We start from the raw sequence: 23,884 nt of genomic DNA on the forward strand, positions 1-23,884 counted from the left end.
CTCACACACAAACCTCTGAGCAAATTATATCTCAGTATAAATATTTATACATAGAACTTGAGTTCATTTTTGCTCATCTACTATGAGATTATGTTTTAAATAGATTCTATTTTAATTTTCTCTCTCTCCATTCTCAACCACCTGCTTACTATCTTTCTGTTTTGACATTTCCCCACAAAGTATAACAACAGATGCTACATTATTTACTGAACCCAATCAATTATATTATAGAAAAATAAACAACAGTAGCTCATTAGAGCTCTTTTCTTTGTGCAAAGAGTGTGTTGCTCCCTAAAGTAACTAGTCTCCAAGGCTTCAACATAAAATGGCAATTTACAATGGATATTCTGTACCAGCAAAGCAACTCAGAAAACAATGACGTGATGGATCACATCAAAAACTCTTGGACCTGAACAAGCAATTTCAGTTTGCTGACAAAAAGATGTTCAGCTCAATAGTCAGATTTTAAATATACAAACTGAACACAAAGCCACTTCTGTAAGTAAACACTGTTGCAGAACAGTTCAGTATAAGTAATCTGTATACTTGAAAATGGGGAGTGTTAGTAAACATTATTGTTAAAATCCCTTTTGTTCTACTAAGCAAACAGATCCTATTATTTTCATCACTGCACTCTACAGTTAAACAGGGAAGCCCAGGTATATTTTGATAACATGGACTAGTCTTGCAACCTTTGTGTAAGAAAACCATTTCCAAAAGGCCAATGGAATGGCTCAGGAGCAGATACAATAAAGCAGAAGTAATTATTGTTTTCTATGCATGAAAAAAATACTTAAAAAAACCAAAACCAAACCATCTTATTTAAATATGACTGTGAGCTGGCTGCTCAAGAGTTCATTACTGCTCCATGCTACTGCTACTGATTCATGTTTGACTGCTATTAACATCACAGAATTCCATCTTACAATTATCCCCGACACAATTCTCACAGTCTAGTTTTATGTATTGCTCCTTCAGTAGTGTTTCAGCTTCCATTCTTGGCTTATACTAATAACAGGAGCTAAATACATAATCAGATACTGCAGGATAAGAAAGAAGTGGACAGCACCTTTCTCAAACCAGTGAATACTGCTGCTGGACTGAATTTAGTACTTCCTGGGAGAAATGAAAGGGCTCCATGGTATTGTATGTTTAAAGGAGTGCCTGCAGAAATAAAGTTAGAAGTTCTCAAAGATTCCACCAGTTATGGAGCTCGTTTCCTGGATCTCCTATGAGCAGGCCTATCTAATATCTGGCTCTAGTTCAGACCCAGATGATGGAACAAAAAAGCTATTAAGCAGTGGATGAAAATGATTTAGCTGCACTATGTTTTACATATATATGGTAAGAAATTAACTTCTAAAAGTTTTTAAACTTTTAAAATTCACATAAAAGTTATACTTTGAATGAAAGTTGCAATGTCCATAAGGTTTAAGAACCCAAACAGTTGTCAGAGAAAGTAAAACCTCCTACCTCACGTTCTTCCTCCTGTTCTTTCCGAATTTGTTCCAAGCGAAACTGCTCTGCCATTTCTCTCTCTTGTGCTTCCCTCTAAGAAACAAAGAGCATGTATTACCTCGCTTTCCACAGCTGTGTTTAATGATGAGCGCTAGCCAAATAAAAGCAAAGAAACTCAACCTTTCTGTAGAAATTGATTATCAGAGGTAAGTCATTCCTTTCCCAACTTCTACTATTATGTGGCCAGGACTGCTTTAGCGGGCAGATGTAGTGAAGTCTACTCCTAGTGACTGTATCCAGTGCCATTTTATAACCTCTAAGGGCAATAATGGCTCCTAGAGCAACCATATCATCTCAAGAGCAGAACAGAAGGCAGGCAGTTCCCTGCACCAGAGCTACTTCACCAGCTGTGGAGAGATCCTGACATTCACCCTGCACACACCTTTGCTCTGTCAGCCTCCAATGATATGCGGTATGCTTCATCCTGCTCTCTTTTCACATTTTCTCTGGCTTCACGTTCATCCTAAAGTAAAAAAAAAAGAAAACAAAAAAAATCAGCAAACAGTGGACCAATATGATATATACCTTTATGTTCGGCAGCACTTTTTAATCCCAGTAACTTCAAATTACTTGACTGCTGCTAGGAGGAATGAGTTCAGGGGTGGCACTGCTTTAAAAATTATGATTTACCTAAAGCTATGTTTCAATTGTCATGTAACAGATCTGTGTGCCCAAGCCCTGTCCTGAGGGCTGGACCTGGTACCAAGACTCTTTGCTCTGCCATTTTTATCAGGGCTGTGGCTGGTGCAGCCCCCAGGAATGGTGCAGCCCCAGCCATGCCACTGGAGGGGTACGTGTGGGCTGGTGCTGGGGAGGGTTTCACTCCTGCAGCTGACAATTTGGATGGTCTTGTAATAGGGAAGGACAGACTGTGGTTTAGAGGATGAGGCTGGATTTTAATTTGCTCTCCACTCAGACTAACAGCGAGTAACAGCTTGTCCTGAGAGAGAAGACCTGTTCCCAGATCCTGGTAAAAAAGCCCTCAGGAGGACCCATCCAGGGCTGTGACTGTCAAACATCATTCAGAGGCCTCAATTCACAGTGCTGAATATTACACAATAATGGGAAAGTAGCAAGTACTGCTCTGAAGCATCTCAGATGGACAGATGCAGGCTGCCAAGAAGCGTGTCAGCATGCGAACTTCAAGCCAGCAAACCTAGCAAAGTATCTTATTAATGATCACAGCATGAAGAAATAAAGGTTTACTAAAAATACATGAAAGACAAAGTGAGGTATCATCCACAGAGTGGAGGATCAAGAAGTGGATATCCCTGAAAGCTGGAATAACTGAACTGGGGTGATGTCTGATAAAGCAAAGTACACAATCAGTAGCTTCATACTCCACCTTTGGAGCCAGAGACAGCGGCTGCTGCCCTAAACTTACTCCTCTTACATCTTATAATCCTCCCAGAGCCCTGCAGAGGCTATGGTCCCTATAAAAATCAGTAAGATTTAGTAGCTGTGAGATTGCTGGTGGGCTCAGCACATTCACCTGTGGTACCAGTAACCATTCACCAGTAACACAGTACTTGCACTGGAGTAATCTATACCCTGGATTTCATAGAAATGAAGGTCTACTACCTACTACTTATTAAAGAATTATATTAATTTTACCATTCATTTGTAAGGTTTATTCCACATAAGGGAATCATAATGTAAAAAGGACAATAACCACCAAATAACTCGTTCCCCTTCTTGGCTTCTCTAGATCTTGATAAGCTTCATGTGCTACGCTCATGGAATATCTTCAACAGTTAACTCAAACCTTATAGCTGAAACTACCCTACACTAATATTCCATGTCTGAGAAGAGCGTTTTTAATAACAAACAGCTTCAATTTTTATGCTATCAAAAGTATGAGGAAAGCACCTTGAATACACAAAGGTTTTCCCAACTCTTCTCATAGATGGAATGTAACAGGCAAAGGAAAAAGTTTTGTAGGATCTATACTGGGACTTTCCACAAGCATACCATAAATTTATCTTAGAATGGTGAGAACCGAAACTATCTTCCCAAATCAGCTTTCTAAAGGAAAAGGACTTCAGGTAATCTGTGAGAGGTTGTAAAAAACATTATTTCAAAGAGAACCTATTGAACTTTCATTTTTGCATCTTCATATATCACACCTAAGTTCACACACTGAATTTCAAAGGTCACACAAGTCCAGCTAGAGCCCGAAAGAAAACTGAAAGATCAGATGCAACTATTCCAACTACAGGCTCTTTCCTTCATCATAACATATAGTTTAGTTCACAAAAAAGAACCCCAAACCAGCACTCAAAAAGTAAAAATTAAAATGTTATAAAAATTGTTAAAACGGACTCAGTGTACATACACATTAATCAGAGTTGTGAGAAACTGAGCACTGGCTTTTATTTTTCATTTTACTGTCTAGAAGTTATTAGAAGTTATCCATGATGAGCACAGGATTCATTTACCTACAGAGAGCTGCACTAAAGAACTTCTAAAATAGGTTTAAATGATATAACCTAGATGATAACTGCAAAAAACACTGACGCTATCGATCCTGCAGCTAGAATCAAAACATGAATTCCAAGCATTTAAAAAAATAAAACATTATTTCCTCCCTATTCATCACAGTTATCATCATCCTAAAAGTGGATTATGAAAAAGACGTCAGGAATGTGAAGAATTACGACGCATGACTGGTCCTCATGGAAATATATGAGCCACATGTAAATGTAAATGACTGTGCCACCGAGCTCTACAATGCATTGAAACATTTACTGAAACTGACTTTAAAACCAAATCTGGAATCCAGATTTCTTTAGGTAAGAAGCAGATGTAATTCTATGAAATGTCTCTTTGAACCTACTTCTGTGTTTTGTTAATACTGGTCGCACTTGACAGGAACCACCTCTATGTAACATTCTCCGGTTCAGAGTTACACCTTGGACAAATTTTAAACATTAGATAAAGCAGTTCTCCTTTTTGGAATGCAGTTTGTTATTTTAGACATCTCTTCCTCTAGAGAAACCATACGAAGTACGAGGATGACTCAAGTTCACCAGTAAGAAAATTCGTAATAGTGACAGGAAGAGCAGAAGAAAATGCTATGCAGAGAATCTTTCAATGCGCTAAGAAAAAATACATGAAGAAAAATTAATAATTAATAATTACTTTTAAAAATGTCGTGTTACCCATCAATAAAATTTGAGGTAGCTGAAATCATTCCTGTTAAACCCTATATAAACTGCAGCATCTACTGACCATCACTAAATGTATCTCCACAATACTTTAGCAATGAAGGCAAATTTGCTATCTTCCTTCTTCAAGCAACCAAGTTGTAAGCAGACAATGACTTATCCCAGGTCACCTTAAAAGTCTTCATTAGAAATGGGGGTTACACAGCAGGGACTGAAGGTGGGTGTGAATGTAAACCATCCACATCCCATGGGGTTTATGCAGGAGATGAGGAGGTAATTCTCTTTCGCTCCGTAAAGGGAAAAAGTTGCTGATCTCCCTTTTCCCATTTTGAGGATGTAACAATCAGGAGGACACACTGATTTGATAGAAAGTTTATAGTTAAAAAAAAACCCTGCATTTACCCACAGAATATATTCTTCAGCTTTGAATTAACTTTGCTTTCATGCATACTGCAGATGCAAAGTCACAACAAAAGTAGAAAACACTTACATTCATGAGATAGTTACAATGGACCAGATAAAACCTTAAGTAATGAAAACCTTGAGTAATATTCAGAGCTATGAGACTAAGAAAAATTAACAGAGAAGGTTAGGAAGAAATTTAGAACACCTATCTCCAAAAAATTATCACCTAAACCATTTGTTAAAGTCACCCCTGAAGCACCTAATAGCAGGTGTGTTCAGATGCAAGATGATGGAAAAGACGGATTCCTGACTGAATTTACAGCAGCAATGCTCCCTTTTCCTGCAGATTCCACAGGATAAAAACCCAAATACACCATACACTTGGCTTTTTGGAGGGGATGTTTTGCTGAAAAAGTCAGCATTGGCCCTCATGGGCTATTTTTTATTTATTGTTGCTGTTTCTGAGGGTAGGATTTAATGATGTAACCCCAGGAATCAGTTTTATACCTGATCTGTCTCAGGGAGACGTGTTCTATTTTATTCCCCATTGCCCCTTGGGATCTGTTTTACTGTGAAGTAAAACCAGATGAGACAGAACTTGAGAAGATAACCATGAGCAGAAGACATTTCTCAGAGCATCACTGAGTAAACGGCTGCTACAAGAAAGAAAAAACCCCAAAGAGAGTGTATTTACAAGTGCTTAATGCTTATCTGAACGACAGGTCATTTCACCGAGCCACTCCTGAAATTAAAATCTGTGAGTGCTTGAGGCTGTTCATGGGAGCATTAAAGAGAAACACCCCTTTGGCCAAACAAACCAGAGCAAGAAAGGCATTAATTTGACTCACTGACAGACTTGCACATTGTATAACTTAAACGTACATGATGGGGAATACATGGAGGGAAAAAGTGTACACAGAATGTGTTTGGCAGAGGAGAACAATGAAGACAAAGCAAATGAATGTTTCTGTTGTGGCAGAGCTACAGGTGGGGAGGCAAAACAACGCAGAACCACCGGAAGATCCTGCCCGTCTGCATCTAAGGATGAAGGCCCAGTTCCTGATACTGGGTTTTGGGAATTACATCAAGTGACAAAAAAACCCCAACAACCCCAAAACTTTCTTTAAAGTTCTGTAGTGACTTCCCATGGGAAAAAAGCCAGCCGGTCCTGTTACAACATCTGGGCTATATCACAGGGAAAGCTGTTGTTTCTAAGAGAAACAAAGTGAATATTCAGTGACTGGAGCCATCAACATGTATACCCAAAAAGCCACACAAATTAAAGATGTTCTAATTTTACCTTCTTTTTTAAATCTGCTGTTGCCTTGCATTTTATCATAGTTCAAACTATGCCATAAGCTCTTGAAGGCAGCACTCGTCCCTGCTGGTGTGTCAGCGCGGTGAAGCGCTCAATGGGAAACCGATCATAGAATAGAATCATAGAATAATTAGGGTTGGAAAGGACCTTAAGATATCAAGCTCCAACCCCCCTGCCGTGGGCAGGGACACCTTACCCTAAATCATATCACCCAAGGCCTTGTCCAACCTGGCCTTGAACACTGCCAGGGATGGAGCATTCACAACCTCCCTGGGCAACCCATTCCAGTGCCTCACCACCCTAACAGGAAAGAATTCCCTCCTTATATCCAATCTAAACTTCCCCTGTTTAAGTTTTAACCTGTTACCCCTTGTCCTTTCACTACAGTCTCTAATGAAGAGTCCCTCCCCAGCATCCCTATAGCCCCCCTTCAGATACTGGAAGGCTGCTATGAGGTCTCCACTCAGCCTTCTCTTTGGGGTGCTATCATATTACAAATTCAAAATTGGAAAATTTAATCAAATAAATTTTGATTACTGTAGTTTAATTAGTTATAACTAGTAATAATTAGCAAACGTGCTAATTGGATTTTTGAGGGGTTAAATCACGTTCTTCACTGGATGGCTGTCATCACCGGAATGCTTTTGTGCTTTGGGATTTAATGGATTTCATGTATTTATTCTGATAACCTCTTGTTGTGCAAACACTATATACCATGATACACATGACAGTGTTAGATGGAACACAGATTATCAAAGGTATTCAGATGCTTAATTTCTACTGACTTTAATGTGAGCTTCAGCGCCTAAACAGAAATTGCAGGGGTCTCCTCCTGCACAGCTGATGGAAGCGCTTAGGCCATCCTCTAACTGGAGAACACAATGCAGGTTAAGGAGTGGAGAAAAGCAACCTATTTGAAGGAGGAAAAGATGAACAGACCATCAGTTATCCTCTTCAACTTCCTGTGTGGCTGTGGGATATAGCACAGAATCAAGTAGGTTGGAAAAGACCTTTAAGATCAAGTCCAACTGTTACCCCAGGACTGCCAAGTCCACCACTAAACCATGTCACAGGGCCTCATCTGTGTTGGAAGCTAAAACTGTTAAGTTATAACATAAAAAAAAACACCTAAGGAAGTCCCTTACATTTGACAGCAGCAAGCAGAAAAGGAGGAAGACATGGTGATACCAGGCTTTCATATGCAAAGTTATAAAAACAACACTTGGTCAGTAAGTGCTGGGATGGACACACAAGCATACTTTTACAAAGAGCAGGTAAAGAAGGCGAATTTATGTTGCCATTTTAGACTCTTGGTTTTCTTTTATGCATTTTTTAAACCCCCATCCAGATACTGGTCAGGAAGGACCTACATTTTCCTCATGCTGCAGCAGTACCGGGGAAGAAGAGATATTACCTAAGATTAGAGAGCAGTGATGGTGACACTGCAGGTCTGCATTTTTGTATAGGTTATCTTCAGTCAGAGTCTGCTTACAACAGTTTTTCCAGTTTAAAAATTAAGCCTCTCTCTTTCACACTAAAGAACAGTGTGTCAAGCAGACATAGCTTAAAGAGAATTGAAGGTTTGAATGGGTATCTGTAAAAATAAGACGGCTTTTGAAGCAACTATGGGTATTAACGATTCCACCTTGAAGCGTGATCCGAGAGCAGGAGTGCTAGTGTTGCGTAAGAACAAAAATAAACATGACGAGAGACCTACTGTTACTGAAATGTGGACAAGTTGGACCAGCTGTGTAACAGTCAATGCTTCTACAGTAATACATGTTGACAGCAAAAATAAAAAGAATGCATTACCGAGACACCATCAAATGAGCCCTGTCATTACATGGAAACTCCACCCTGTATAAGCTTGTCAAAAAGTGTTACTGTAATCCTTTGAGAAGCCTCCTCCTCGGGCAATGAAGAAAAAATGTTCAGGATCAGCCCAGAACAGGTGTGTTGTGCTGCAGTGCCAGGACTTAATCACATATCTCTTCGCATTAATCTCACAAAGGAACTAACGCGGGTCTATATGGGCCCATCATGCCACACTGAGATGACTATTTAACTACCCAATTACAGTAAGCAAGCTGACAGGGTGTTTAAAAATGGACATTCCAGGGCGTACTGTATTTTACAATTATTATTTGTTTTCCTAAGTCCAGCACCAGGCACTGACACTTAAGAGGAACTGATAATACATGCTCTTTTCAAAGTCAATCCCTGAGAAATCTCAGCTCACGCCTAGATCAACACTGGCTGAGGCTGGCTGCCCCTGCTCCGAGATACCCAGTTTTGCTTATAGGAGAAACTCTGTAATGGCATTTATTTCCTCTTTGCAAAAATCCCCAATTCCCACAGTTTAAACAGTATTTGTAGTGTGGGCCAGAGGAGCAAACATGGTTAGGAAAATATGTCCATCAGATGTACGAAATCGTAAGTGTAGCCTCAGAGTAATTCTACATACAAAGCCTGAGGTTGGACTTCAGACCATACACCTGACTGCACTGACTAGGGTGGAATTGTATCCTGGCCAACTGGTCTTACTGCTGTTGATGCCACCAAACCCACCATTTAGTTATCTATTGGCCCCTTTTCGTAAGTGCCACATGAGCACAACGTCACAAGTTGCTGATCATATCTTATTATTTGTGGCTTGTCACCATGGCAATTTGGCTACTTAGACCATGAGACCTGCTTCAAGAAACCTGCTCTACTGGAGGGTGATAGGGTCCATCTGTCAGAGAAGGGGAAGATCATCTTTGACCATAGTTTGCCAAGCTGATGAAGAGGGCTTTAAAGTGAGGTTGCTAGTAAAAGAGAACCTCAATTCATCCCACTCCTACCAGTCTGATGTCAGACAGGGATTGCACGTCAACAGTATTGCCCCTGAAGAACAGCACAAACAAACCCCTGCTGCTCCAGCCAGTAATGACTTACTGGCTCAGGGTAGAGTCCAGAGTTGTGGTCAATGGCTCAATGTCCAAGTGGAGACCAGTGATGAGTGGCATTCCTCAGGGGTCAGTATCGGGACCAGCACTTTGTTGGTGACATGGACAGCAGATTGAGTGCACCCTCAGCAAACTTGCTGATGGCAAGTGCAGTCAACATGCTGGAAGGAAGGGATGCCATGCAGAGGGACTTTAACAGGCTGGAGAGGTGGGCCCATGAAAGCCTCATGAAATTCAACAAGGCCAAGCGCAAGGTCCTGCACTTGAGTCTGGGCAATCCCAAGCACAGATACAGGCTGGGCAGAGAATGGGTTGAGAGCAGCCCTGAGAAGGACTTGGGGGGTAACACCACTGACAGGCAGCAAGCAACAGGCCCAATGATTTGTGATCAACCCTGAAACATTGGAGGGCAGGGAAAAGAATAGAATGGCAGATTGATCTCCATTTAAGAAAGCTTGGGAGAGAAAATGAGTGCTGAAATTGCACACCACTGTACCTCAAGGCATGTATGTTGGATTAGTCTGAGTACATAGATGCATCTCAATGTTTTTCAGGGTTTTTTTTTGAGATTATATTAAACACAATATACAAACCTAAAACTTAAATCCAAGTTCTAGTTAAATGATGGTACTTTAGCACTTGACATCATGCAGAAATATGCCCCAAATTTACGTGTAGACTTTTATGAGAATTTTATGAGACTACACCAGTGTATTTTACTCCTACATGGATACAAAGCCCAGGATTTAGATAAACACCACCAGCTGATGAAGTGACTCACTTCACTCAGGTGAGATATGTTGGTGATGCTGTTCTGAGCATCCTGCCTATGCCTCAGTCAATGATCAGTGACAAGGTGCTGACTGTAAAGCGATGCTTGAACAGTTACAGCCAACGTCATGGTAAACACCTGTACCATTAGCTGCCAATGGTAATAGTCATCCTATACAGAAATAACCATCAGAGGGCACTGTAAAACATGTGCTAAACAGAATTATGCAGTAGCTGCGTTGGAAGCTTTCATGTGCATGCAAGTTAAAAACCCACAGTGGAGAAGTTCAACTGCATAAACTGACTCATTAATGATTTCATGCTGTTCTTTACAAGTGTTTCCAGTTCTATTTCTCTCTCACGCACACTTCTGTTTACAACGAAGCTATATAGATGACTTCTCTTTTGAAAACACAAAAGAATTTTCTGCTTATCTTCTTGTGGTTTTATGATGACTTACTGTAGCTATTAAGAAAACAGTAACAGAAACCGGACTTTGTATCCTGTTTGCTATTGTAATATTTGGGGAAAAAAATTGCACCGACTGCAATAAGATCCTAAAAAAGAAAAGGTGTTGATGTTTGAACGCTTGAAGTTGTCAAGTACAAGACTTGCAAGAAGCCTACATATTATGCAGCAAACCACAAAAAGACAATGTTTTTCTTACAGGCTGAAGCCCTCTATTGAGTACAGACTGCTTGTCAAATACTCCCTTTCTGGAATAGTAACTTCATAAAGCAAGGTGATTTTTTGGTTTTAAACTTCCTGCTTCAAAGGCAAAAGTGTCTCAGATCACCTTTTCGGTGTGCTTGTTACAAATGGAGCCAAGGTGTAAGTAAATATCGTATTTGTGTATAGAACCCATCGTGTCCGGAAATGCACCCTCAAAGTTTATGAAATTTTCCATTAGTTTTCTGAATGTCAAAATGTGTTAGAAAAAACTCCTTTTGGAGAAGAAATGTCACTGGTGCTCTCAGTGACAGAAAACCAAAGGGAACGTGAGTGAAGACTTCAGAAGACTTGGAAAAAGGTAGATTTTAGAGGAACACATAAAAATCTGTTTTCCATTCTCCCTACACAGGTAGAGCACTTGGAGTAAGAAGTCAGGAGACATCCATATCACCACTCTGGGGACACCTGTGACTGGACTGTCACTGCTCTTGGCCATCCCATGAAGGACTGACAGCAGCTCAGGACACAGAAGCCAGTCCCTGGTTCTGCAATCATGGCCTCAAGGCTGCCGAGTCTTCTCTTTCTTTAAGCTTTGTTTCCTTTCCACCCAGACATTCCTCAGTTGCAAACTCACTTGGTTTTATCCTCTTAGACACGTTCTTTCACTATCTCACCTGTCCCCACCTTCTTGTCTCCTAAGTACTGATGTCCTCTGCTCTGGACAACTGTTCTGGTCTCCTGTTCCTCCCTTTGTTCCAATCCTATCACTTCTGCTTCTAGTTCCTTCTCCTTCCCCTAATTTGCTCTTATCTCTCTGCCTTTATATGCTTTGCTTTTCTTCTGTTTTCTTCCTTTCTATGAGCTTTTCTATGCTTTCACTTCTGAACCTTTCTTGGAAATAATCTGTGATGGAAATTTTACCTTCTTGCTAAAGCATTAAACCACCCCCATAACTAACATATTCCTGTTAAAATGCAATAAAAAAATCAATTACATTTACCAATGAACTACAGGTAGCATAAATAAAGAAGAGAAAATGAACTATAGTGCAGATACCCTGCCTTCATATTATTATAACTATAATCAGTAAATCTCATACTAATGAGATACAAGGTTTAAATGTGAAGAATGTGTTTAGTGAATTATTGTCAATCAATGTCTACATAACAGGATAAGAAAAACCTTGAATGGCAACACACCTATTATTTTAAATTCCTAAGTACTTCATTACTTCAAAATGTCACTCTCAATTTACAGAGTAACAGATAAACATCTTTCAACTGTATACCTCACTGTGTCTGCTTCTGTGTAATTGAAACACTGGTTTTGAAAAGTCTTGTCATGTACCCATTCTGGATTGTTCTGAATGGTGATTCAGTACTGGCATAGTGCTGGTGAAGGCTGCTTTTCAATCCCTTCTACATGTAGACACTTAAGATATATCAATCTGGTTTTGTTTCTCCCTATGACTTGGAGCTGGTCACTGGGAAAAAACTAGATTGTTGTTTCCTTCTATGAGCATATTAACCTTTGTAATACCACTGTAAATGTAAACTCATGACTAACATTCAGAAAAAAGAAAAACATTAAAAATGACAAGACCAATAAGGAGGGGTTTTTTGAGATCCTCTGAATGAATACACAAAGGAGACTTGATATGTTTAATTTCTGATGATGGAAGAGACACTAAAACGTATAATACCCAAATTCACTGGCTAAAGAAATGTCTGGTTAATTCTGCATCCCCAGTGATTTGTGGAAGCCAGCAGGTATCTGCAGTAACTTTCAATGCTCACCTCATCCTTTATGTCTTCCTGCTGCTGGGCACTGAAGATCTCCATTGCAGCAATCAGCCTCATCATTAGCTCATCCACTGTTGTGTTACCTAGCAACAAGGAAAGATAGCTGAACTTCATATCATTAAAGTTATTAAACAAAAAAAAAGTCAGTTTAGAATTAATCCATAAAAAATAGCCAGATTAAAAAAAAAAAAAAGAGTAGAAAATGCAAATATCTCAGCAGAATGCTTTTAGTTTGCCTTTTTTATTGAAAATTCAAACCGGTTTTTACAAACAAATGTTGATAATGTTGATCACAGGCTAAATTTTTAGGTAGTTTAAATTTGAACAATTGCTTTTGTGCTTGCATGGAATAACTTCAGTTTTGCTTTTAATGCCTAACATTGAAGGAGAGTAATGTACCTGGGGTTCTGTGACACAGAGTTGATTTTTCAGTTTTAGAATGATCAAGGAGACTGAAGCAATTGCTTAGCCAGGTAAGAAAAGGTAGGACGTTGGCGGCAGCATTCAAGTGGATTGGTTTAAAGAAAACAAACCAGGATTCAGGGATTGACTGGATTTGTGCCCACGCATTTTTATTCAGGTATAACTAGTAGTAAAATTTCAAATATTATAATATATTCTTTTCAGTGTATTTACTTCTTGCAAAGCTAATACTAGCAGAAAAGTAAGTATCTGTGTATACATATCCACAAATACAGCACATGCATAGGAAAACAGGTGTTGCCTCACATTTTTTCTACGAGCGCGTGTCCAGTCTTCAGGAAGACTGAAAGATTAGTTTAACTTCCTACCGAGATGCATTCAGCCTTTGGTTTCTCTTCCTAAACTGAAATCTAGACTACCCATTACAGCCACATGTCATAGTACTTAAAAGACCTTGAGAAATGGTCAAAAACTATAAACTCAACATCTGCCAGCCTAAACATTCTTCGGACCTTAGCAGGACAATACCAGCAAGAGCTAGATTTATATTGGTGATGCTGGTCAATATTTTAAAAGGAATAAACTAATCAAAAGCCATAGTACCACTAAAGAAAACCAAAACTGTCCCCATAGTTTCCAACCCCAGAAAAAAAAAAGTAAAAATTGAAAGCAAACTCAGTCTGCATTTCAATAAACACCACTGGGACTTAAGTTTCTATATCGCTGTATCTCTTCTGTAAACATGCCTTCTCACCCAGCCCTGAAAGGCCTCATTGTTCCCACTTCTAGCATTTGCTACCTTAGCAGAAAATGTTATCCCTCATGCTACAACATGCATGACTTCAGAGACAACCATTCATCTGAGGGCATATTGTTAAAAGATATCCCAATTCATGGGAAAACAACAAGCACACTTTGATTTTTGCTGAAGGATAGATTTAAGGCTGTAATAGATGATCACTTTAGTTCAAAAGATCGCAGAAAGGCTGATGAATTATTAAAACTTAATGAGTGCAATGAAATAATTTGGATTATTTTATAATATAAAGCTGCATTGTATTATGATTTTAAATCACCAAGTTGCTAAAACAGTTAAATAATTTAAGCCAGTAAGTACCATGGCTTCAGTGGGATAACACAGGTGCTGGACTATGTTGCAGTTATAAAAACAAGACAATCTATTTATAAGATTGTATGAAGTAAGTTTTGTAAGTGACAGAAGTACCATGAATTAATGCACAGATTTTGTCCCACTAAGGAGACAAAATCCATGCAAGATTAATGATTTTATGCACAGAAAGGAGCACTGCAGATTCCTCAAGAAAATTATTAATTCCATATGCAGAAAGAAACAGTGATGCTCTCTGCAAAAGGCAGTATTTCCTGAGGCCAAATTTCCTCAGGAATATAAGGAGGTTAGAATAAAGGCTGCTAGATATAAGCAATAAATAAACAAGGACACAATGTCAAGCAGGCAAACTTGTGGAGAAAGCAGAAGAAATAAGAGGCAGCCATTCTTTGATGTATTTTAATTTGAAGAGTTACTGAGAACAGCAGTCAAAGGGCACCACTCCACTTCTAAGTCATCTTGCTGTCACAAAGAAATCAGAGGAATGGTTATGCCAGAAAGAACTGCTCATCTAAGCCAGAAAGCTTCATTCATGTGAGATAATATTAGCAACTTAAATTCAGGTTTGATTTGGGGTCTCCACACTGCAGGCAGGTCTGCAGTGCGGAAAAAAAAGCACCTCATGTTCCAACATTAGCCCACTACATGCAAAAGTCCACATATCAACAAGGAATTACACGCAAAGAACTAAATGCATTCTGGCACTACATAAAAAGTGCAGCCAAAATCTTCTGGATATTAGGGATGTATCTGGATATAAATTTGGAACACTAAATATAGTTCCTCATTTAGGAAATTCGGCTTCTAATTTAAAAAGATGAAAACCAAACTGTGATTCTTCTACAGTCATGGCAACTTCAGTCTCTAATACCATGTCAATGAATGCATTTATGAATAGTAGCTATTTATGTCATGGCAACTGAAAGTTTGTTTTGTGCAACAAATTCATATTCTGAACATCTTAAAAAAGAAAAGGTTATCAAAGATCTTCTAACAGTTTCAGTACTCACATAAATACTTTTAATAATAAGTATAAAGAACCGTACCTTGTATTACATTCAATACTTCATTAGATGATCGTTTCCCCATAATAATGAGGAAAAGTGGAAACTGGTCTGTCTTCTGAGTCCGAATTGTTTGGGCTACAACACTCCCGAAGTGTCTAGTGCACATCGTCAGAAACCTATGGGGGTGAGGGGAAGTTAACATTGTAGGGGGTGAAGAGTGTTTAAATAAATAATTATGCTAAATTCAACAGTTTAACTGTTACCTCACTATTCAACATCTAGGCTTCTGCATTCAATTCGAGAGCTCTTTATCCCTTCTTATGATTATGAGAATATTTACAAATATGATAGACCTGGGTTGTCTAAATGAAAACAATTAATAACCAGTTGAGACAGTGATTTTATCTGATGGAGAATTCCATTTCCTGTGAAACTGCTCTGCAGCCTAGAATTCAAAACTAACTCCTCCTATAAAATCATGCTTAATCAATTGTTAAAACTTCTAAAGAGAAACTAAGCAGAGCCATGATCTAGTAAACATGGCAAACTATAAAGAGTATCATTTCATACGAAAGCATAATAACAAAAGAGCAAGAAATTGTTTTTATCAGTCATAGAATTAAAACGTGGTACTTCAGAACTGTATTTTCTTTTGTACTAGTGCCCTGCAAGTGACATACTTAGCAGTGTGGTCTAAAAAACAATAATTCTAAGCTTTTGACCAAAAAAAGCTGTTGGATATTAGCATACAGAAGTCTAGCATTAGTATTCTTAACACGATCTTGAATAAATGAAAAAACTGATAAAGCTTTTCTCTTCCATTAGAGGACTGTTTGAAATTAGCATTTCTTTCAAGAGAAAAGGGTAGCTTATGATATGTTTTCAGATCTGATGGTAAAAAGTAAATGTCATAATAATAATGAATTATGAAAGACCAAATGCAAATATAGAATGCTTTAATAAGATCCAATTTAATAAAGTCTGTAAAAATAATGGACTTTTAATAACACAGGTCACAAAAGGCAAAATAGTGGAAATTCTGAGGACTAACCACTGGTAGGCTTATTAATTCTTAATTATGTTCATGAAAGGCAACTTAAATCGTGTGTTTTCTTATGCCTTATGATAATATTTTAGGTAACAACTACTCTGAAATGTATGCTGTAACTGAAGAGCAAAGTCCTGTTGTCACATGCATGAGAAGCCAAATCTATTTGGAAAGACAAGCTACATTAAAATGTCAAGCACTCCCAAGTAATTTCTCCTAAAGATACCGAAAAGATTCAAAATTGTCATTTTTTTCTTAATCAATATATATTGTATCTAATAAGATTGCTAAAAAATTGATAAACCTGATGAGTACAACATAGGGCTTTTTCAAGGCACCAGAAGTATAAAGAAATCCTTCTCCTCAGAGACAATTTGTAGTGTAACTACAGCCATAGTTGGATGAAAGGCCATGAACAGCGGTAGCCAGAGAGTATTTCAAAGCCATAAATGTTACTGGCAAACACTCTTCCTTGCCTCCTTGATTCTGTCTTGTGCAATTCAGAATGATCACATGCAAAGACAACATCGAAACCACCAAATACAGCCTTCTAGATCAAAAATAGCTATGTAGAGAAATACCATCTGATAAAGATAAAATAAAATGTCCACAAAGTCTGGACATATAAACTCTTAAACTAAATAACAGTTGTTGATGTTTGCTGTTCAATGCCAGGAAACCTTGGCCTCACAGAAGTCAGTGGTGATCTTCTGCTGCAAAATGACTTAGGTGAGTTCAAAGTTTCACTCCTGGAGGTAATAAAGATTGTGGACAATTGAACTGAATACCTGAAATTTGTGTATTAAAACGGTTCAACTGTCTTCAATGCACCACAGAAGAAAAGCACTAGGGTTGTTCTGGGAAAACAAAATATTGTTATAACTCAGCCTCAAAATACACTTCTATAGGTATGAGCTTTGTACGTTGAGAATTCGGAATGAAGAAGGTATTTCAGTATGTTCCAAGATTTCCCAAATAAGTTTTTTCCAGGAGATGAATTTTTACATGTTGCAATTCTGGCTGACTATATAGAACCTAACAGATTATGATACCTTTGAGTTCTCTATAATCAAGGCTGGGAATAGGTTTCAGCTCCCTGGCTACAGAAGATGGCATGCCGTGCCAAGCTGTTGTAAGTGTACACATACTCTCCTGGTTGAGTAACAGCAAAACAGATGCCAGATGCCAACATTTTCCATCATGGTGGGGTTTTTTTCTTTTTGGGACCACATCTTAGAGCCACTGGTGCCATCTGTCCCTCTCTTTCAAATAACCTCCTTTCCTCTGCTGCTGTCACAAACTGCTCAGCTCTCCCACATACTAGTTACAAGAGCAGCTCATGTCAATTCTGACCCGAATGCCACAGATTTGCCACTGCTGCCATCAGGCAGCTTTTGTCTTGAGGGGAGGAATGAGAAACAACCCATCTCCTCAGCAGTTCCAACTTTGAATAATGAATGTCTAGATTACAGCACTGGTTATCAATGCCATCTTCAGAGCAGAGAGAATACACGAGAAACTCTTCTCACTAACATGATCCATCAAAACAGATCCTGCCATTTGGAACCAAGCAAGACTCCACTTGGCCACTGAACTAAAATGCAGTAAAGCCAACAAAAATATTAAGGTAGTCAAACAATGGATAAAGAGATAGCAGCAGCAATCTCCAGTGTCTACACCATATAACTCCTATTCATCAGTGACAACTCACATGCTTTTCACCAGGTCAGTGGTAAGTGCTCAGCAATTACTTGTAACGCATCTCTTTACATTTTCTTAGATGGGTAGGAATTGAATTTTCATTCATGATCCCCATTCAGATTTTTCTCATACCTCTTAATAAATTTTGCAGCTACTTAACTGATTTTGCTTCCCCCAACACACATTTTCTGCCTTTACTGATTCTGTGTTTGAAACTTTCTTACTTTCTTCCACATTCATATGCAGAAAAAGAACCCCCAAAACCCCAAAAACCTTCCTCTGTGCTAATATTGACTGTCAGAAGTATGCAAGTAGGACCAAAACGATTTGGTGCAACAACAAGTATCTTACTCTGCTCATCACTAACAAGGGATGTTTTTTACTTTCATCTGAACAGAAGTGTGCCAGATCTTTCAGTGGCATCTCCAGTGCTGCCAAGAGAACTGCCTGTGGAGTGCATCAAAGAGCCAGATGTCCCTCCGGGGAGAACTGTTTTCCACAACATGCTGGATTACTGTGATCTCCAACCAAAAGTGGAAATAGAGGAACACTGCCAGAAAGGGAGGGCAAATGGCACCCTACCACTCCTTTTAGTTTGAAATTACAAGAATATTCAAGGAGGGAGAAGTATGAGAAAGGCAAAAAAAGCATTTTTACAAAGGAAAAATCCATTAATAAAATTAATCTCAGAAGTTAAAGAATAAAGTTCATCAAGAAAAGTAACAGTTTTGGCAGGCAGCATCATTTCCTTACTTCTTTCATGAGTCCCTAAGCAACAAAAGCAGCAATTATTAAAGCTACAAAAGAAACATGAGAACTGACCATGGCTTGACAAATGCAGAAACAAACCCTAAAAAGATTACAAATTTATCTCTAAAGAAATAAAAATGAGATTGAACAGGTATTAATTCTTAGACATGGTTCACTCTGTAGTTAAAAGTGGAGGGCTGCTGATCATTGCACACCAGTTACCCTTCCATGTGCACTCTAAGATAACCTGTGTGAAGAGTTATCATATTCGTAGGTCGTTAGTGTCCCCAGAGAAGAATACTATCATAGCAGCTAATATGCAACACATGCTATTAAAATACACTCCTGGCATAACTTTTTTGTAATTTTATCACAGTGTGCAATTTATTTAATACTACTTTTAAAAGACTCCCAGAGGTAATTATGAATAAATAACAGCTTTAAAAATCTACTGGAAAAAAAAAGCTTAAAGTATTACTGAGTCTCAAAACCAAAGGCAATACTTATTACAACTTAAATCTGTGGTCCAGCGTAGCTCCCGATGCCAGATGATGCCATGTAGAACTTTGTAAATGCTGGGGTTTAGCAATAATATGTTTCTGTGAGAACATGCAGCTTTTAATTTTTAACAACAAAATTGGCCACCTCTGGCCGAAGTGCGATCATCAAAAGTGCTGATCTCAGAGCTCAGGATTTTTCGATCCCTGGAAAGCTTTTGATCTATATGATACCTATTTACACTGCAAAATATGTATTGCCTTTCTGAGGGGAAGAAGCCCAAAGGAGAAAGCCAAACCCTAGGTGGGAGATGGCAGCTGTTCCCGATGGGAGGTGTTTCATCATTACAATGACTGTGATTATCTCATTGTTTCTTTATGTATCTCCTGTTCCTGTATTATGTTGTTTCACATTTTTGTTACTCAAATGGACAGGATCTACATCGGTAATCAAGTTTAGATCTGTGATTACACAAGATCCCTCCTTACCACACCACAGATATGAACAAGCAAATAAGCTATCATCATAGAATCATAGAATGGTTTGGGTTGGAAGGGACCTTAAAGACCATCTAATTCCAAACCCCTGCCACACTCAGGGACACCCTCCGCTAGAGCAGGTTGCTCCAAGCCCTGTCCAACCTGGTCTTGAACTTTGACTAAGATGCTAAACATTTTAGAAAAATGTAAACATTCCTTAGATATTTCAACTTAAATAATTCAGTAATCTAAGAGCATCTCTGGTGCCCAGTCTCCAAACAGAACGCAAGACAGAGGCATTGCTGGCTCCACACTGTGATACTGTATTTTCCAATATGAACTGGTTCAAAGTGATTCCCACTGTTAGTAGAGGAAGAATTTACAAAAGAAAAAAAAATAAGAATTGAAGAGTATTTGAAGGCAGAACTTAGAAAAGAATCGATGATTCTGAGCAATAAGAGTCCTCTGTATTTCCATGACAAAACCACAGTACATCATAGCACTGCTACCTGCTGCTCTTGGCTTGATCTAGAGGAAGGACTCAAGGAGCAGAGGAATTCAGTCTCCCTTCTCTTTCCACTCAGAAAAGTGGTGACTGGTATGGCTTTCAAAGACATGGACACTACCTACCAGTCATGACTGAAGTAGTAGTAGTATTAACTACTCAATGACTGTCCTCGGTTGTGGTACCAGTTTTTAGTTACCTACTGGAATCAAACTGATGATACAATCTGATGGGATTAAGAGCTTTGCATCCATCCCCAAATTACACTACCTTCTCAAGACATTATGAATAAAAAATGTCAAGCAGTCATGACATGATATAGTTGCAGTAAGAGTAACAAAACCTAAAATGCAAATTCTAGCTCTTTTCTTGTTAATCAATTAAACCTGCAAAAGGAAACTAACGCAGAGCAAGCTGCATATCATACGTTGTAGTGTACCCTGAAATGCACAAAGAGGGCCACCTGATGCTATATTTGGAATGTTTTCTGTATGTTCAAACAAAAATGGAAAGCTCTCCTTTGCTTTTGCTTTTCTTAAACTCTCCCCAGCACCTTCAGGTTAATTAATAATTGTACTGGCAAATTTGTCTAGTACACTAAAGGGCAAATTCCCTTCCATACAGAGAACTCTGCTCTCAAATGTATGGATAAAATGTATTAAAATAAATACTAAAAACTGCATAGGATTTTACATCAAATTTCCTTATTTTCTGTACCGACACAAATAAGAGAGATGTGATTATATGTTACAGTCTTGCTCATACAAATACTCCTCTAGTTACTTTTAATTTTTACACACTGGTGGGAAAACTTTGGAAAAATTCCTCCTAAAATGAGGCCCTTTGGCACCTGGAGCACACTATGCTTCTTGCAAAGGACATTTTAGCAGAAAGGCTGCACTGGAGACACTTTTACCTGCAACATTTTAGCCTGAAGTCCTGCTCAAAAAGCAAAAAGCAGCCACAGGACAAAATGTGATAAGCTCTTGTAAAATATCTATTCCCTTTCAGTCTGAAGTGGTGTTCAGTCCACAACTGGGATGATTTTGGCTGAAAAAAAAAGTGATTTATTAATGGCCAGATATTTCCCAAGACCAATCTTACTTTAAGAAGCTTTAAAGCTTCAGAAATGGGTGCGACAAGAAGGTAACTCCTTTCTTGAGCATGAAGAAAACAATGCTGAATATCAAAGATGCAAGATTTCTGATTTTTTTTCTCATAATTCTATACACTGCAAAGTCAACATAAGACTCATTAAAATGTTAATGTAAAAATAACATTTTTGTGTTAGGTATTTACATTTTACATAAAAGTAAAAGCTGAGGTCATGAAATGGTATATTAAAATAAGGTTGCTATCCATAGTCTCCATAATACAGAGTTGCTGTCTTACCCACATCGGTAGGGTCACAACTGTTGACTCAAACACGAGGGGAAAATGAGCAACAGATACAAGGCATGGTTTAAAGATGTATAAAGCAGCCTGAATCAAATTATGGATACCCTCTTTAGCATCCACACGCTAAATATCCAGGGATTCAGACGGAAAAAGCAGAATTTTATCCACTTTTTCTTTATGCAAAAGTAAACCCTAGATGGGCGGTTATCTATCTTTTCATAAAATGTGGAAGATCTGATTTCATCCTGAAAGGTCCAAACAGACTAGGTGAATACTTCATAACCCCATTCGGTCTGAAACACATCCCTCTAGAAACTCATTAATTCTAGATACCATTGGACTCCAAACAAAATCATTGATAAAAGTATAAATAAAATATACCTAGACTCCTTGCTAAAATACTGTACTAAAAATGGAAAACACAAAATGCCCTTGCATATCAGTGGTAGTTTTGATTATTGCCTATCATATCAGAAAGGCATGTAATATGATTTGCTAAGGAATATCCCAAGCTTGCTACAGGTAGATGCTGTAATAATCTAGATAAGAAAAGAGAGCATGTTTTGTTATTTTACAGATGCTAGTGAAGTGGGGAAAGCTATAAGCACATTTGGGTCAGTAAAAGGATTCAGAATAATCTTCACAAACTGGAGAAATGTCCTGACAAGTAAAAGGCAATTCAACAAGGTCATAAAAGTCTCCAAGTAGGAGGAACAACTGCACAAATACAGAATAAGAAGCAGTAAGAGAAGAAGAAAGGTCATGATGGGAAGAAGACAAGCATCATATTGGGGTGAGTAAACAGAACGATGGTTTGTACAACCTGAAATAATCCTCCTTCTGTATTTAGCACTAAGAAGGCAGCTTTAGGCACAGCGCATCTAATTACAGAAGGATGATGCAAACCCATTATAGAAGGACCATAAGAAGGTTGCAATAAAAAATGTCTACAAAAGGACAAGCTACAAGGAAAAGATTGAAGGAAACTCCGTTTCTTAGTTTAAGGAAAGTGTAGTAAAATATGAGATATGTAAGTCAAAAGAACACAGCAGCAAAGAAAGAGAATTGCCTCATTGCCTACTGGATGTACCAAGATGTAATTGCCATTGATTGCTGCAAGAGAAACTTCAGATATGTATTAGTGTGAACTGTCTAAAGGAAGGGAAAGTAAAGTACTGGCACTGGTTATGGAGAAATGCTGAGAAACCTCCCTCACACTGAAGATGAGATCAGACAACCACTGGTCAGAAGCAATGCAGGTACAGTTGAACCTTCTGGCCAGGCATGGACTGAACCCTGTTGTCTGAAGCTCTCGAAGACCCACAGGCAGTCAGAATGGTAACAAAAAGGAGAGGGGAGAGGTCACAACAGTCACCCTAACCTAAAGGAAGAGGATGGGCATCTGCACTTCTGCAAGGATTCTTTGTCCCGATCTGGCACCCTGCAGTACCAAGGAGATGCATTCATGCCTTCCAGCTGCATTTTGGTACAAGCAATTCTGACTCTGCCAGCTCAATGATTTCTTCTGGTGGTTGATTTAGATGTATACACACAGCTAAATTTCTCTACATTTCTAATCTGGCATTAGACTTCGCTGGTGCAGTTGGGGACTTCTGTTGTTAGATGGAGACCTGTGAATGACTTCTTCCTCCTTCCTCAAAATAGTCCAGTAAGTCTGTCTTGACTACTTGTTCTTCTGCCTTCACCTTTTTTTTGCACAGAGCACTACAGAGTTTTATTCTTTCACCTTTTCTGCTCAACAAGCTTAATAACTAGGCTGTAGTTTGAGTATGGTGGGACAGAACCTGCTTTAGGATTTGCTTTTATAGTGTGGACTTAAAAATATATGCTTACAAATGTATCAAGTTTAGTTAATTCTTGTGGTTTTAACAATTTTTTTCGTATGACCTTAAAACATCCCTACAGGCATATAAAACAATGCGTTGTAAACCTTAATCATATTAAGAGAGAGACTACTTTCTATTTATAGTTGAATATTATGGAGACATCCATATTTTACTAATCACAACCAGATTAAAATGCACTCTGCTGGTTTTTAGTTTTCCAAATTTGGACATTTGTAGACTACTAACATGAAATTACCTTGAAGCACATAAATATTTAAGCAGTGATAGTTTACCTTTTCTGGTGGGTGTATAATAAACAGTTTAACCATCATCTATATACAGGCTGTTTTGTTCCCCATCTAAAGAGACAATCACCTTTTATCCTTTTCCCTTTTTTCTTCATTTCAGTGCTATTAGGAAACTATTCACAAGTACAACCCCTAACAATACTATGCAGTAATTATGACTAGATGACAAAGAGATGCAAACAATTACTGA

General features: G+C 38.5%; 1 protein-coding gene across 1 annotated transcript in view; it reads right to left on the minus strand.

Annotated features, from left to right (window-relative positions):
- Positions 1-23,884, minus strand: part of FAF1 (Fas associated factor 1) — a 170,758-nt gene that overhangs the window by 17,552 nt on the left and 129,322 nt on the right. The window contains exons 14-17 of the mRNA XM_062623203.1: positions 15,200-15,336; positions 12,596-12,684; positions 1,901-1,981; positions 1,474-1,551 (exon numbers count right to left, since the gene is read on the minus strand). Coding sequence (XP_062479187.1) covers positions 1,474-1,551; positions 1,901-1,981; positions 12,596-12,684; positions 15,200-15,336 — 385 coding nt within the window. The remainder of the gene's footprint in view (positions 1-1,473; positions 1,552-1,900; positions 1,982-12,595; positions 12,685-15,199; positions 15,337-23,884) is intronic.

Source organism: Pezoporus occidentalis, unplaced genomic scaffold (assembly GCF_034315485.1).
Source record: "Pezoporus occidentalis ecotype Australia unplaced genomic scaffold, CSIRO_AGI_Poc_V1 ctg25, whole genome shotgun sequence".
NCBI classification, from domain to species: domain Eukaryota; kingdom Metazoa; phylum Chordata; class Aves; order Psittaciformes; family Psittacidae; genus Pezoporus; species Pezoporus occidentalis.